At 43.4% G+C, this 14,887-nt stretch overlaps 1 protein-coding gene across 1 annotated transcript in view; it reads right to left on the reverse strand.

Moving 5' to 3' along the window:
- The window catches only part of STK32B (serine/threonine kinase 32B), a 209,339-nt gene that overhangs the window by 166,692 nt on the left and 27,760 nt on the right, over positions 1-14,887 (reverse strand). The window contains exon 3 of the mRNA XM_083155858.1: positions 3,921-4,072. Within this exon, the coding sequence (XP_083011984.1) occupies positions 3,921-4,072 (152 nt within the window). The remainder of the gene's footprint in view (positions 1-3,920; positions 4,073-14,887) is intronic.

A 14,887-nucleotide genomic window follows, 5' to 3' on the forward strand; every position in this document is an offset into this window, starting at 1 on the left:
TTTTACCCCACCACTGCTGCTGAAGTCCACTCTATCCTTCAATCCGCTTCTCCCTCCACCTGCCCGCTTGATCCTATCCCCTCCAATATTATCCGTCGTCTCAGTCCATCAGTCTGCTCTCACCTGGCTCACCTCTTTAATCTTTCCCTATCCTCTGGGATCTTCCCTTCCTCCTTCAAACACGCTCTTGTCTCCCCAATTCTCAAAAAAACAAATCTGGACCCCAACTCTCCATCCAACTACAGGCCCATCTCCCTCCTCCCTTTTGCCTCCAAACTCCTAGAACGTCTGACCTATAATCGTCTCCTAAGCCACCTTACTGCTAACTCCATTCTAGACCCCCTCCAATCCGGGTTCCGCCCTTTACATTCCACTGAAACTGCCCTGACCAAAGTCACTAACGATCTACTATCGGCTAAATCCAAAGGCCTCTTCTCTATCCTCATCCAGCTTGATCTGTCGGCTGCCTTTGACACTGTTGACCACCCTCTCCTGCTCAACACCCTCCGCTCCTTTGGCATCACTGGCACGGTCTTCTCCTGGTTCACCTCATACCTCTCCGATCGCTCCTTCTCCGTCTCCACTCCGAGCTCCTCCTCTCCTACTACCCCCCAGCCAGTCGGTGTTCCCCAAGGGTCAGTCCTTGGCCCTCTCCTCTTCTCCCTCTACACCACCTCTCTGGGCACCCTCATCAGCTCCTATGGTTTTCATTACCACCTTTATGCTGATGATACCCTAATCTATCTCTCCTCCCCCGACTTATCCCCATCACTTCTGTCCAAGGTCTCCGAATGCCTCACGGCCATCTCAGCCTGGATGACCCAACGCTTCCTGAAACTAAACATGGCTAAAACTGAACTTCTAATCTTCCATCCCCCGAACATCCCCTCTTCTCCCACTATCTCCATCAGCATTGGTGAAACCGAGATCACGTCCACCGACCAAACGCGATGCCTCGGTGTCATCATTGACTCCTCCCTCTCTTTCACCCCCCACATTCGTGCTCTCTCACAGTCTTGCCGCTTTCACCTACGCAACATCTCACGCATCAGACCATTCCTCTCCACTGACGCGACCAAAATTCTCATTCACTCTCTTGTCATCTCCCGCCTTGACTACTGCAACATCCTTCTCTCTGGGCTACCTCTCACCCGCCTCGCACCTCTCCAATCCATTCTTAACGCTGCTGCTAGGCTCATCTTCCTCTCCCGCCACTCTACCTCCGCCTCCCCCCTCTGTTTATCTCTTCACTGGCTCCCAATTCCTTTCCGAGTTCTCTTTAAACTCCTCACCACCACCTACAAGGCTCTCTCCTCCTCCACAGCTCCCTACCTCTCTTCACTGATCTCTATCCACACTCCCTCCCGTCCTCTTCGCTCCATCGCTGACCGCCGACTGACCTCTCACCTAATCACCTCCTCCCACTCCCGTGTCCAAGATTTCTCTCGCGCTGCCCCCCTGCACTGGAACAACCTCCCGCCACCCATCAGGCTATCTGATTCCCTTACCTCCTTCAAGCGCTCCCTCAAAACCCACTTTTTTCGACTAGCCTATCCCTCCTCCTAACCTCTTTTGATCCTCCTATCCTGCCTCCGTTCCCCTCCGTTCCTACTTATCCTATTGTATTTCGTTCGTCCACCCACCTATTTTTAGTATGTTAACTCTTATGAGCAGGGCCCTCCTTCCTCACGTACTCACCCTACCTCTTTACCTCACCTGTGCTCCTGTCCTGTTCTTCCCTTCCTCTACTTCATCTTCGGTCTCCTTGACTATTTTGACACCTACTTCTGAACTGATGCTGATTTTAGTTCTACCAGCTATACCCCTATTTATACTGTATCTTTCTACACACCCTGTACGTTACCTTGTAATTTTTTTTTTTTTTGTTTGCTATGTACGGCGCTGCGGACACTTTGTGGCGCCTTATAAATAAACGTACTACTACTACTACTACTCTATGTTGCTGAAGGCATAAGTAATATTAGAGAGTATCATTGAATTTCTTTTTTTTTGCCTTCACAGGGAATTTATGTATTATTATAGTTTTTATTCCAAGAATATTTTCTGTTGAAATCATTTACTCTCCCTGTGTGTGATTTATATTGTATTTTAATAGGCAACTAAACTCAAGTCATAATGCAAATGAAGCATGACGGTTGATGCTTGACGGTTGATGATCCATTTAGTCTCATCAACACTAAACTGTTATTTTACTAGAACCTTCAACAGGGACTAAGGGGGTTAGTCTGGTTGATTCGAGTCCACCAAACCTCGCCGGACGATTGCCGGTCTGCCCACCCCCCTTCTCGCAGCGTGTGTTCCCACGCACAGGCTGCGAATGGATGTTTAACATAAACATCCATTTGCATGCTGCGGGGAACACCCCATCGAATAATGTAGAAGGTGCACGCATATAAAAGTGACTTTCAAGTCACTTACATACAGTATGCGTGCAGGCTGGGACGGAAATGGGGGACAGCTAACATCCGGTGATGTCAGCTGCCAGCCCCCCGCACCCATGTCATGGCCTCATTAGCATGAGAACGCCCAGTGTTCTCATGGGAATGCCCATTTAACGCTGGGCCTTCCCATGTGGTAATGGGGCTGCCTGGCACCGCAACGCCCCTCTCCGCCCACCCCACCTGCTATGTTGGGTGCCTGCACCCGGCAAACAGAATAAAACAGATTAATTTAACTTGGTGGTGATAAAGTGGCTGGTGATATCCACCAACCAATCAGCTATGAACTATTACAGTCACCAAGGCATCTTACAGAGGGGGCGGGTAGTGGGCAAACAGGGGGCTGCAGCATGGGGACACCCAAGCCCCTGACAGACAGCAATGGTAGGTCCATACCAGGTTGCTGCCGGCTGACAGGTAGGAAGTGGGGGAGGGGGAGGCATGGACTGGGGCCTCAGGTGTGCATCTCCAAAAAGCCCAGGCAATTAGCGCATGACACCCCCCCTCCCTTTTGTCGCCACTGCCTACCAGCAGCAGTGTGGTTAATGCTCAGGTACAGCATGTGGTGGATGTGGGGTAAATATTGCCTGAAATGGGCTGAATTTAGGAGGTTATGCACCATTGGATCCATGCCCCCTATCCGCAAACAATACTGACCATTTCCACCTCCCAGTATATAACCATCCACTCCACTGTTCCTTAGGGATACAAGGCAGAACAGCGCCATAACCTTGAACTGACTTACAGATAATAACTTTTAGACAATGCAATGACTATACTCTGAATGACCCATAATGACCTCCTACAGGTCTCCTCATGGGTACGGTATAAATGGTTGATACCTTGAAATGGTTGATATAGCCAAGTCGACTTTGACAAGAGGTCGACACAAGCTTATGGTCGACATAGACATGGTCAACATGAAAAAGGTAGAACAAAAACAATGAGAAACAATGTCTATGTCTATGTTGTCCATAAGCTGGTGTCAACCTTTTGTCAAGATTGACTTTGGGTAGTTCGACCACTTCAAGGTTTCAACCTAGTCAATGTCAACCATTAGTGGTGACATGGGTCTGTGATCTTTCTGGTTACCATGAAGGACATGTATTAAGCAGTGTGAAGATTGGAGTAGTTAACCAGCAGAGAAGTTGCCCATAGCAACCAACCATCATTGAAGTAACATTTATTGCAGCGCTGTACAACCATATAGTTGCCTTCACTGTTTTTTTTTTTCATCCCAACCACATACAGAAGTCTATTCTTAAAGCAGTGAAAAGGGTTGGAGAAGTGGACCAATCAGCTTGGAGGTAACATTTATCAAGTGCATTCTTCATAATCATACGTAGCAGCTGATTGGTTGACATGGGCAACTCTCCACTGTTTTCACTGCTTCACATACAGACCCCATAAACCCTTTTAGCAATACAAATGAAACCTGAAGAGGAGCAGCTGATAACCTACCACAGATTTACTAGAAAGGGATGTTCAAGGCACTGCATGATCTGTAGTTCTCTGAAGACATTCCGCACCTCGTCTCTTTCCACGCACTTCTGCTTGTTCATGTATTTCATGGCGTACATCTTCTTGGAGTCCCGCTTCTGTACAATGCACACCTGGAAGATGAAGAGTCTGTGAGCTTCACATGTGCAGGGTAATTAATCATGACAAATTCATTTAGGGGAAATTTACCAATATGAAAAACCTAGTTTTTCGTATTGGTATTTTCCCTACGACTGCATACGACTGTTTAAGTCGTATGCAAAGTCATGTTCCGGAGGATCAGTTACAAAGCAGTCAGATACGACTGCTTTGTAACCCTCCGATGGTGTAATGATTTGTATTAGCGGCCGTATATACGGCTGCTAATACGAATTATTTCTAGCAGTCTGCACGGATCAGTCAGATCCGTGCAGGCTGCAAGGTGTAAAAAAAATAGAAAAAATAAATAAATTTAAAAAAAAAAACAGCGTGGGGTCCCCCCCACAGCCGTAACCAGCACCAGGCTGAAGGAGCCGGGGCCGGTAATTAAAAATCAGGGAACCCGACAAATAGGGGTTCCCTGATTTTTAACAACCAGCCCCAGGCTCCTGCTCTGGGGCTGGTTCCCAAAATACGGGGGACAAAATGAGTAGGGGTCCCCCCTATTTTAAGAACCAGCCCCAGGCAAAACCAGCCAGCAGGGTAATGCCACAGCCGGGGGGAGACTTTTTATGCAAGTCCCCCCGGCCAAAGCATTCATCCCTACCGACCAGTCAGCCTGGCCAGGGGCCCTGGGGGAGTGGGGACCCCCCCAATGAAGGGGTCCCCCCCCTCCACGACTTACCTGACCAGGCTGAAGCCTGGTGCTGTCCTCGATGCCCCTGGGCGGTGGGCATCGAGCTGATTATCGTGTAAAAAAAAAGATGAACCTATTGTTTTTTACTGTGGCACTACAAGTGCCAGCAAGCCTCCCCAGCAAGCTGGGACTTGGAGAACCACAAGTCCCAGCCTGCTGGGCATTAAAGGGCCCGCTGGCACTTGTAGTTCCACAGTTGTAGGTACTTGTAGTTCCACAATAGTGCACAAAACACACTGACACACTTTTAAAATAAAAGTTTATTACATACAAAGCCCACACATACTAATACTTACCTATCTTCTTTCCGTAGGTATCCCTGGTCCTGTGTCGTCGTCTTCTGGTCCTGTATCGTCTTCTTCCTCCATGTCGACCGTCGCTGTCGCCGTCCGGATCCGACGAAATCCATTTGGGAAGCTGTGGAAGGAAACCATACTCACCTGTCCCAGTGCGACGTAGTCCAGGTAAGTGTCTTGGCAAAAAAACAAACCGAACACCCTGAAACCAAGCGGACACGGAGACGCACGGTGTTTGTTTACATCGTGCGGCTCCGCCTCCCGAATGCCGCTATTGGCCGCCTTGTGGCCTAGCGGCTCCTGATTGGCCGCTAGGCCGCAAGGCGGCCAATAGCGGCATTCGGGAGGCGGAGCCGCACGATGTAAACACTGTGCGTCTCCGTGTCCGCTTGGTTTCAGGGTGTTCGGTTTGTTTTTTTGCCAAGACACTTACCTGGACTACGTCGCACTGGGACAGGTGAGTATGGTTTCCTTCCACAGCTTCCCAAATGGATTTCGTCGGATCCGGACGGCGACAGCGACGGTCGACATGGAGGAAGAAGATGACACAGGACCAGAAGACGACGACACAGGACCAGGGATACCTACGGAAAGAAGATAGGTAAGTATTAGTATGTGTGGGCTTTGTATGTAATAAAATTTTATTTTAAAAGTGTGTCAGTGTGTTTTGTGCACTATTTTTTTAACTGTGGAACTACAAGTGCCAGCGGGCCCTTTAATGCCCAGCAGGCTGGGACTTGTGGTTCTCCAAGTCCCAGCTTGCTGGGGAGGCTTGCTGGCACTTGTAGTGCCACAGTAAAAAACAATAGGTTCATCTTTTTTTTTACACGATAATCAGCTCGATGCCCACCGCCCAGGGGCATCGAGGACAGCACCAGGCTTCAGCCTGGTCAGGTAAGTCCTGGAGGGGGGGACCCCTTCATTGGGGGGTCCCCACTCCCCCAGGGCCCCTGGCCAGGCTGACTGGTCGGTAGGGATGAATGCTTTGGCCGGGGGGACTTGCATAAAAAGTCTCCCCCCCCCGGCTGTGGCATTACCCTGCTGGCTTGTTTTGCCTGGGGCTGGTTCTTAAAATACGGGGGACCCCTACTCATTTTGTCCCCCGTATTTTGGGAACCAGCCCCAGAGCAGGAGCCTGGGGCTGGTTGTTAAAAATCGGGGAACCCCTATTTGTCGGGTTCCCTGATTTTTAATTACCGGCTCCAGGCTCCGTCAGCCTGGTGCTGGTTACGGCTGTGGGGGGGACCCCACGCCGTTTTTTTTTTATATTTAATTTTTTTTCTATTTTTTTACACCGAAGCCTGCACGGATCTGACTGATCTGTGCAGGCTTAAAGCAAATACGACAGGAAAATGGTGTTCTATTTTCCTGTCGTATTTGCGTGGGTGTTTTACACCACTAATCAGCCGTATTATCAGTACGGCTGCTTAGTAAATCAGAAACCACCATTCTTTTGAATGGTGATTTCTGTCGTATCCTATCGATGGTGTAGACATTCGTATTTGTAAATACAAATACGAATGTTCCATCTTTAGGACTACGAATTGTTGTATTTTTGGGATTGTAAATCCCGAAAATACAAATTCGTAAAAAAAAGGTTTATTTCTGCCTACGAATACACCTTTTTTCTACGAATCCATTTTGGTAAATGTCCCCCTTAATCTCAGATCTATTCTCAGGCCGAATAATTGGTAAATCTGAGGGTAATAAAGCCAGACAGCAAACAAACAAACAGCTACTACATAACTACCGTGTTTCCCCTATAATAAGCCCTACCCTGAAAATAAGCCCTAGCTAAGTCTCCATTTCCCCCAGTCCCTGCACTAACTTGCAATGCTTCCAGCTCCCCCCCCTCCCCCCTGCATGAAATGGATGCTGCTGCTACAGTAGCAACCTTGGTGCCGCCGAAGCCTCAGCGGTCCCACGGAGGCAATTGCACATGTGACTTCACCGCGCACCATCCAAGACTGAGCGGCGTCTGTACGGTACACAGGCGGGAGCGGAGTGACTGAGTGACGACGGCGGGAAGGCTGAAAAACGCGGAAGGAAAAGGAAAGTGGCAGTTGTGCTAAAAGTATAAGGTGAGGGACAGGACTGAGGGGGATGATGTTAATAAAAACAGAACTGAGGGGCATGCTGTCAATGTTAATTAAAATAAGCCCTACCCCGACTATAATCCCTATCGTGTTTTGTGTTCCAAAACAAATAAAACAGTGTCTTATTATCGGGGAAACACGGTAGTAACAGCCAACCTAGTGGTAGAACTGGAACTCATTTCTAATTAATAGGTTTGCTGTAATTAACATTCAGAATTTGCTAGAATAATATATTTCACTAACATTGGGACAAATGTATCAAGCCTGGGGAAGTGATAAAGTGGTTGGTGATAACACACCAGCCAATCAGCTCATAACTGTTATTTTTCAAACCCAGCATGTACCTTGGCAGTTAGTGGATGACTGGCTGGTTTGTTATTACAGGGCCTTTTATCACTTCCCCTGACTTAATACATCTGCCCCCAGTGTTTACAGTACAAGTCATTGCACCATGTAAATATATGATAATTGGTGGCACAGATTAATCCAAGGGGCATTTTAAGAAACTTTGATGGCCTTTTGCATGTTCTGGCATGCTAATCATGAGCTGATAAAGTACTAGACACTTTATCACTTCTCCCTTTTCACTGCTTCACACATCTTACCCTGAGTTAGCACAGATCACCATACACACATCACTATGTATGTATGTATGTATGTATGTATGGGCAATCTCGCCACAGGGAAGCTCAAGGGCGATTCCCCTAGCCTGCCTCACTCAGCGTGTAGGATATGGGAAAATCTCCCCGTGTCTATAAGCTTTTACCCTAGCCTGTCAAAGTTGAATTTCTCTTGATTTAATACTTGCAACAAATAAAAAAGTTATTACATTTTAAGATCTATTAAGAGGGGAATATTCAAAAAAGAAATGTTTTACGTTAGGAGAATTGCTTTAGGTTGGCCAAAATATATAGGTCAATCAAGATCCACCTTTCAAATATATTCTCATTGCATTGTTAGCTAAGTACTGTATATTGTATGTACACTGTGTACTGTATATATATATATATATATATATATATATATATATATATATATATATATCCACACCACTTAAATATCATGATTGCTTAGAATATCTAAAAATCAGCATACGTGAACCTCTACATAAGCCCTTATGTGGCTATACCCATACTACCTGAAATTCCAACTGAACGTGTTGCCCTATGTGTCCACATGTTACCTGTTTCATTAATAAATAACAATTCATTCTATTGTTTAATGTCACCTGGGATTTCCCTCTGGAAAATGTGATACGTAAATGCTTCACAGTATGCATATGACACATTTTCTTGTTTGATTTTCCTCTTTGACTTCCCACTGCTCTGCAATTAGTACTGTCCCCATCTCTCCTGTGGCTTGGATCTGGCAGTCCTCCTAGGACAGCACTTATTGCGTTTGTCATCGCCAGTCTAATCAATATATAACTGTCTGCAATCAGCATGCTGTTCCTCTGCTTTCATGTGTCAGACATTACTAGTATAGTTTTACAGACTGTCGTCTGGATTTTCAGACGAATAGACAGAGGGGTAAGTGGGAGACTTTGTCCCAGGGCATGGAGATCTGTAATTACATCTCCACACAATGGCATTTAAAAAGCTAAAGAAGTAAAGAGAGTATGCATTGCTGTGTAAAGATGCAGTGTCAGTGCCTGAAGCAGAGAAGAATAAGGAAGTAGAATAATGGAGGGTTCGGAAGATAGTTAAAAATGAAGAACAGGTGAAGAGAATCAGATGGGGTTACTCCATTTCAATCAGTTACCCAGAACACATACAGCTGTTGGTGGTTAGAATACAGATGCTGGCATCCCAATGAAGGGAATCCCAACAGGGGTCCAGTAAGTATGTTGACCTTCCCCTGAACCCGCAGCCTAACCATAACCCTTCCTTGCTACAGCTCTATCCTAACCCCCACAGTCCAACTCTCACCCTCCCTGTTTGTGGTTAAACTCCCACCCCCCACACACATTAAACCTAACCCTGCCTCGTAGCCTAACCCTAACTCCAACTTCTAAGTGCCTAGCCCCTCCTTCCTGCAGCCTAAACTCCCTCCCCCACCTCTGGCTATGGTATTCTGACTGCCAGGATCCCGACAGCCAGGATGTTAACTGCATCTCCCAAAGGCAGTAATGCTGCCATCACCAGTGTGGAATGACTGGTGCTAATGTACTGGGCCCACAGCCTGCCAATGTTCTCAATGGTGAAAGAAGCATTTTGTCAGTAGGCTGCAAGTACCCCTGTTAGTGTCAGTTGCATTGCTGGGCAGGTAGACTTAAACCCATGACCTTTCACATTGCAGTCAGACACTGTACACATGGAGCTATTTGCTCCAGTGAAAACACTTTAAAACATTATAATACCTAGTGACTACAGAATTACTATCACTCATTTATACTTTAGTAATAACCACTTATCATATACATTATTTCTAGAAGGAGATTTTTGGTGACAAACCCTTTTTCTCCCTACTTCATACCAATTGTTAATTTAGAATTGCACATGTATTGTTTTTTTAAAAAAAATCGAGGTTAAAAATTTACTTTTGTCCCATTCACAAGCAAAATTTTCACACGGGCCGTCTAGGAATACCATCGCTAAGGTTTAATATTTTAAATATTTAAATTTACAATCTGCAAATCAACATGAATCTTTCCAGTAAAAAAACAAAAACACAAAAACAAAACTGAAAGCAAAGAACAATTAAAGTAAAATCGGCTACTTATACCAACAAAAATATATTTTAACACATATATTGGTGCAAAGTTAAAACAAAGCTTTGCTTCTACAGAGTACAACACCTGTAATTCTTCGGATGTTAAATGCTATCTATATTTTTCAGACCGGATTCAATATCCAGGATACATACTGTAGTGTTTGTCTGTTGCCGTTCATGCTTAGTAAAGTTGCTGGTTTCAATCTATATAAGCACCATAAGTCCCCATTATCTCTTTTAAATTGATTAGTTAACAGCGTTGCATTAACTAAACAACAAGATAAGGGAACTCTTGGATGCAATGAACCAGAACAGGAAAGTAAGGTATAATGTCTGTATATTTCCTGAAGGTGATGCTGTTTAAATACTGTAGATGATAAATGATGTTCATTACTAAAGGTTTTATAACCAATGGGCTTATCTATTATTATTCTGCTGTAGAACCATTTTTCTTATTGCAGTGATAGAAAATCTTTTGCCGAAATCTAAGAAGAAAATTTACCAGTACAGATCCTCCACTAACGACCTCCTGAGAAACCAAAAATGGATAAAGGATATTCTTTGAAGAATAGGTAAACAACAACAAAAAAAAACATTATCTCTTTTCTATTTCTCAATTAAACTCTGATGACTTAAAAACAAAACAAAATAATTGAATGCAGATTCTAATAGAACTGGGTCTTATCAAATGGTAATTAATGTACTCATCTACATAAGGTGAGAACAAAGCTTTTATAAAGCTTGAACAATGTATTTCTGGGCCCTTGCAGCCCTCATTCCATAACAACAGTTCCACCTAAATGGAAAAACTACAAATACAATTTTCAGCTTTCTAAAACAAATTTATAAAGAAAAGTCTTAAAATGTATTAATATTGCCAACATTATTGTAAAACATTTAAATTGGGTACAATCACAAATCAAAACAGACAATGGAATCCTATTTCAGCCTGTAGTTTTCAATTAATCGATGTATCCTCCTTTTAAAACATGTAACCATGTTTTGCAAGTCACTGTCCACTTTATAAAATTTTCACTGCAGCATAATTAAAGAACTTCACTTGATTTTGTGGTTGACCTTTACCCTGGTTGGAAGTTCAATTAAAATATAACACTTTTAAAATCACAGATAGCAGAATCTGAATAAATCTAAGGCAATTTAGTAGTTGTGAATCTTTTTATAATGTACCATAGTATTGAGTTTCCACAATGTCTATTTTGATGGTAAAAATATCATCTTTTCAAGGCTTGTTTGTAGATGAAAACTTAAAATTGCTAGAATTCTTGATATATCAAAATATAGAAATGGAAATAGATGAAGAGCACGCTCAGAAGTAGCCATCATTTTATAGACAATTTTTTAGTGGATTGATTTTTTTAAAATGTATTAAAACATAGACGACAAATATACATCAGACACAATGTCCATTGATCAGTTCTTTCAAGATGGAAAATACCTAACGTGTTTCGTCATAAAACGACTTTATCAGGGGTACTGATTCCGAACCATCCTTTTAATCGGTTATGTCCGACGGGATTAAAGGGAATATGTAGGTGTAGTCCGTATATTGTAAAGTGAACCAGAAACAGCAAACCTGTTCTCAAATCTCCAGTTCTCAAGTATTTTTGAGTTAAAGTTATCCTTCCATATAAAAAGCACATTGACAAATATGTCTTCTTCAATGTACAGTGAAGGGTTTGTTGTCATTAATAAAATTGGTTCCCATGGTTTTTCCTTGAATTTGTACATAATATTTCGGTACTTATGTATTATCTGGGCTCCCATGTTAAATGCACCCCATTTTTTCATACCCCTACTATCCAACTACGCATGGAGTTGATTTTTTATAGTAGAGCCACCGTGCCCGAAGCGTGGCGAGCGCAGCGAGCCCCGCGACGGGACGCGGTCTCATAAGAAAAACGGGAGCCCAGATATTACATATGCTGCTCTTGCAACTCATATGCTGCTCTTGCAGGGTTGGAATGTATGACCAACATAGGCAATAAAGAACAGGAAGATATGAGGACTTCTACCTCTACAAACTGTAGGACCAGGAAAATTTCACCTCCAAAAAGGACTGCACTTCTTTTGGGAGATTCCATCATTAGAGGAGTTAATCTGGGAAATGCTACTCAAGTAGAGAAACAAGTAAGGTGCTTACCTGGAGCCACAGCTCCAAGAGATAAAGAATGCATGCTAAGAATTGTAAAGGCAGCAAGAAAAGATGGGGAGGTGGATGTCATCGTCCACCTAGGCACAAATGACCTGGTTAATGCTGAAGTCATGGCCATAAAAGATGAATTTAGAAAGTTAGGAACTGCTCTAAAACAGGTGGCAACCACTGTAACTTTTTCAGAAGTATTGCCAGTACACCAAGGGGAAGATAGAACTCTGAGAATCAGAAACTTCAATGTTTGGCTAAGGAATTGGTGCAATGAGGAGAGATTTGGATATTTAGGTCAAAGTCAAGCTACCTGGCAAGACAGAGCCTTATATAAAAGTGATGGCCTGCACCCATCTTCAAAGGGAACAAGAATATTAAGTGAGAAGTTTGGAAGCTTCATAAGCAACTATTTAAACTAGCAGAGGGGGGCAGTGAACCAAATGAAGAAATCTGCTCCCCCCAACCTAGAGGTATTGTCTCAGCAGGAAAATGGAACAGGAAGCCTATCCACTGCAACAAAAGATAATGCCAATCAAAACCGAATAGATATAGGCAGAAAGATGAACATAGCTAGCAGCAGGAGAAGCACAAACACAACTTTAAGAGCTATGTGTGCAAATGCTAGAAGCTTAGGAAATAAAATCCCAGAATTAATTGCAATAATGACAAGGGATGAACTGGATATTGTGGCTATTACAGAGACATAGTGCAATGAAAATCATGACTGGGACATAGCTATACCAGGATATACTTTATTTAGGAAGGACAGAATGGGAAGAATTGGAGGAGGGGTTGCAATATATGTGAAAAAAAAGTATAAAGACTACCTTAATACAAAGTATTGAAGAAAAAACTGAGGCCCTTTGGGTGACCATAGAAACAGGGGAGAAGGCGATTTTTCGTATAGGGTGATCTACAGACCACCAGGTCAGGAAGAGGAACTTGACAAGAGCCTATTGCAGGACATCAATAAAATGGCTTTAAAAGGAGAGGTGATAATCATGGGAGACTTTAATCTACCTGATGTAAACTGGGAGCTGCCTGTTGCAAGTTCCACCAGAAGTAGGGACATGCTGAATTCCTTGCAAGGAGCATCCCTCCAGCAATTGGTGAGGGAGCCCACTCGTAAGGACGCAATACTAGACTTAATACTTACAAATGGTGACAGAATATCTGACATTAATGTGGGTGAAAACCTGGGATCCAGTGACCATCAAGAAGTATGGTTCAAAATAAAGACAGAGACTGACTCATCGCACACAAAAACAAAGGTGTTAGATTTTAGGAAGGCTGATTTTGTAGAGATGGGAAACTCTGTAAGGGATTCTTTGGCAAAGTGGAGGAACTTGGAAGGAGTGCAGGATAAGTGGGAAAAATTAAAAAGTGCAATTCTAAAAGCAACAGAACTTTGTGTCAAAAGAGTTAGGAAAAACACAAGAAAAGGAAGCCATTGTGGTTTGCAAAAGAAGTAGCAAGTATTGTGAAAGCAAAAAAGTTGGCCTTTAAGAAATTTAAGCAGACGCAGAAGAATGAGGACAAAGAGGTGTATCTTGTTAGACAGAAGGAGGCTAAGAAGGTAATCAGATGTGCAAAAGCACAGGCTGAAGAGAAAATGGCCCAATCAGTGGGTAAAGGGGGGGGAAACTTTTTTTAGGTGTATAAGTGAAAGGAGAAAAACAAAAAGTGGAATAATAAGACTAAAGACAGAGAGTGGAAGTTTTCTTGAGGGGGACAATGTAATAGCAGATAATATTAATAATTATTTCTGCTCAGTATTTACTGCTGAAAGAGAGGGAAAGGGACCACAATTAAGTTGCAAGTATAGTCAGAAAACTGAGGGAGAGACAAGTACATTTACAGAGGAGAAAGTCCTCACAGAACTCTCAAAACTGAAAGTGAATAAATCAATGGGGCCAGATGGGATACATCCAAGGATACTAAAAGAGCTCAAAGGGGAGCTGGTAAAACCAATAACAGAATTATTCAACCAGTCACTAGCTACTGGAGTAATCCCAGAGGACTGGAAAACAGCGAATGTAGTCCCACTGCACAAAAGTGGAAGCAAAGAAGAGGTAAGCAACTATCGACCAGTGAGCCTTACATCAGTAGTAGGGAAATTGATGGAAACACTCTTAAAAGAAAGAGTTGTAGAATATCTCAAAACCAGCAATTTACAGGATCCAAAACAGCATGGGTTTACTGGGGGAAGATCATGTCAAACAAATCTTATTGACTTTTTTGACTGGGTGACTAAAGTAATAGATCAAGGTGGGGCTGTAGATGTAGCTTATCTAGACTTTAGTAAGGCTTTTGACAGTGTCCCACATCGCAGACTGTTAAATAAACTTGAAAGCTTGGGATTGGATTCTAAGATAGTTGAATGGATAAGAGCATGGTTGCAGGACAGAAAACAGAGAGTTGTAGTAAACGGAGTACAGTCAAAGGAGGGAAAGGTTACAAGTGGAGTACCCCAGGGATCTGTACTTGGACCGGTGCTTTTTAATATCTTTATTGGTGATATTGCAAATGGAATTGAGGGTAAAATGTGCCTTTTTGCAGATGATACAAAGGTATGCAACAGGGTAGACACACCAGGAGGGGTAAAACAAATGATTGATGATCTAGGTAGATTAGAGGAAAGGTCAAGAGCATGGCAACTACAGTTTAATGCCAAAAAATGCAAAATCATGCACTTGGGTTGCAAAAATCCAAAGACTCAATATAGTATAAATGGCACTATAATGGAAACTACTGAGGAAGAGAGGGATCTAGGTGTCACTATTTCAGGGGACTTAAAGGCAGGTAGGCAATGTAACAAAGCAATG

Source organism: Crinia signifera, chromosome 1 (genome assembly GCF_055691185.1).
Source record: "Crinia signifera chromosome 1, ASM5569118v1, whole genome shotgun sequence".
In the NCBI taxonomy this organism is placed as follows: Eukaryota; Metazoa; Chordata; class Amphibia; order Anura; family Myobatrachidae; genus Crinia; species Crinia signifera.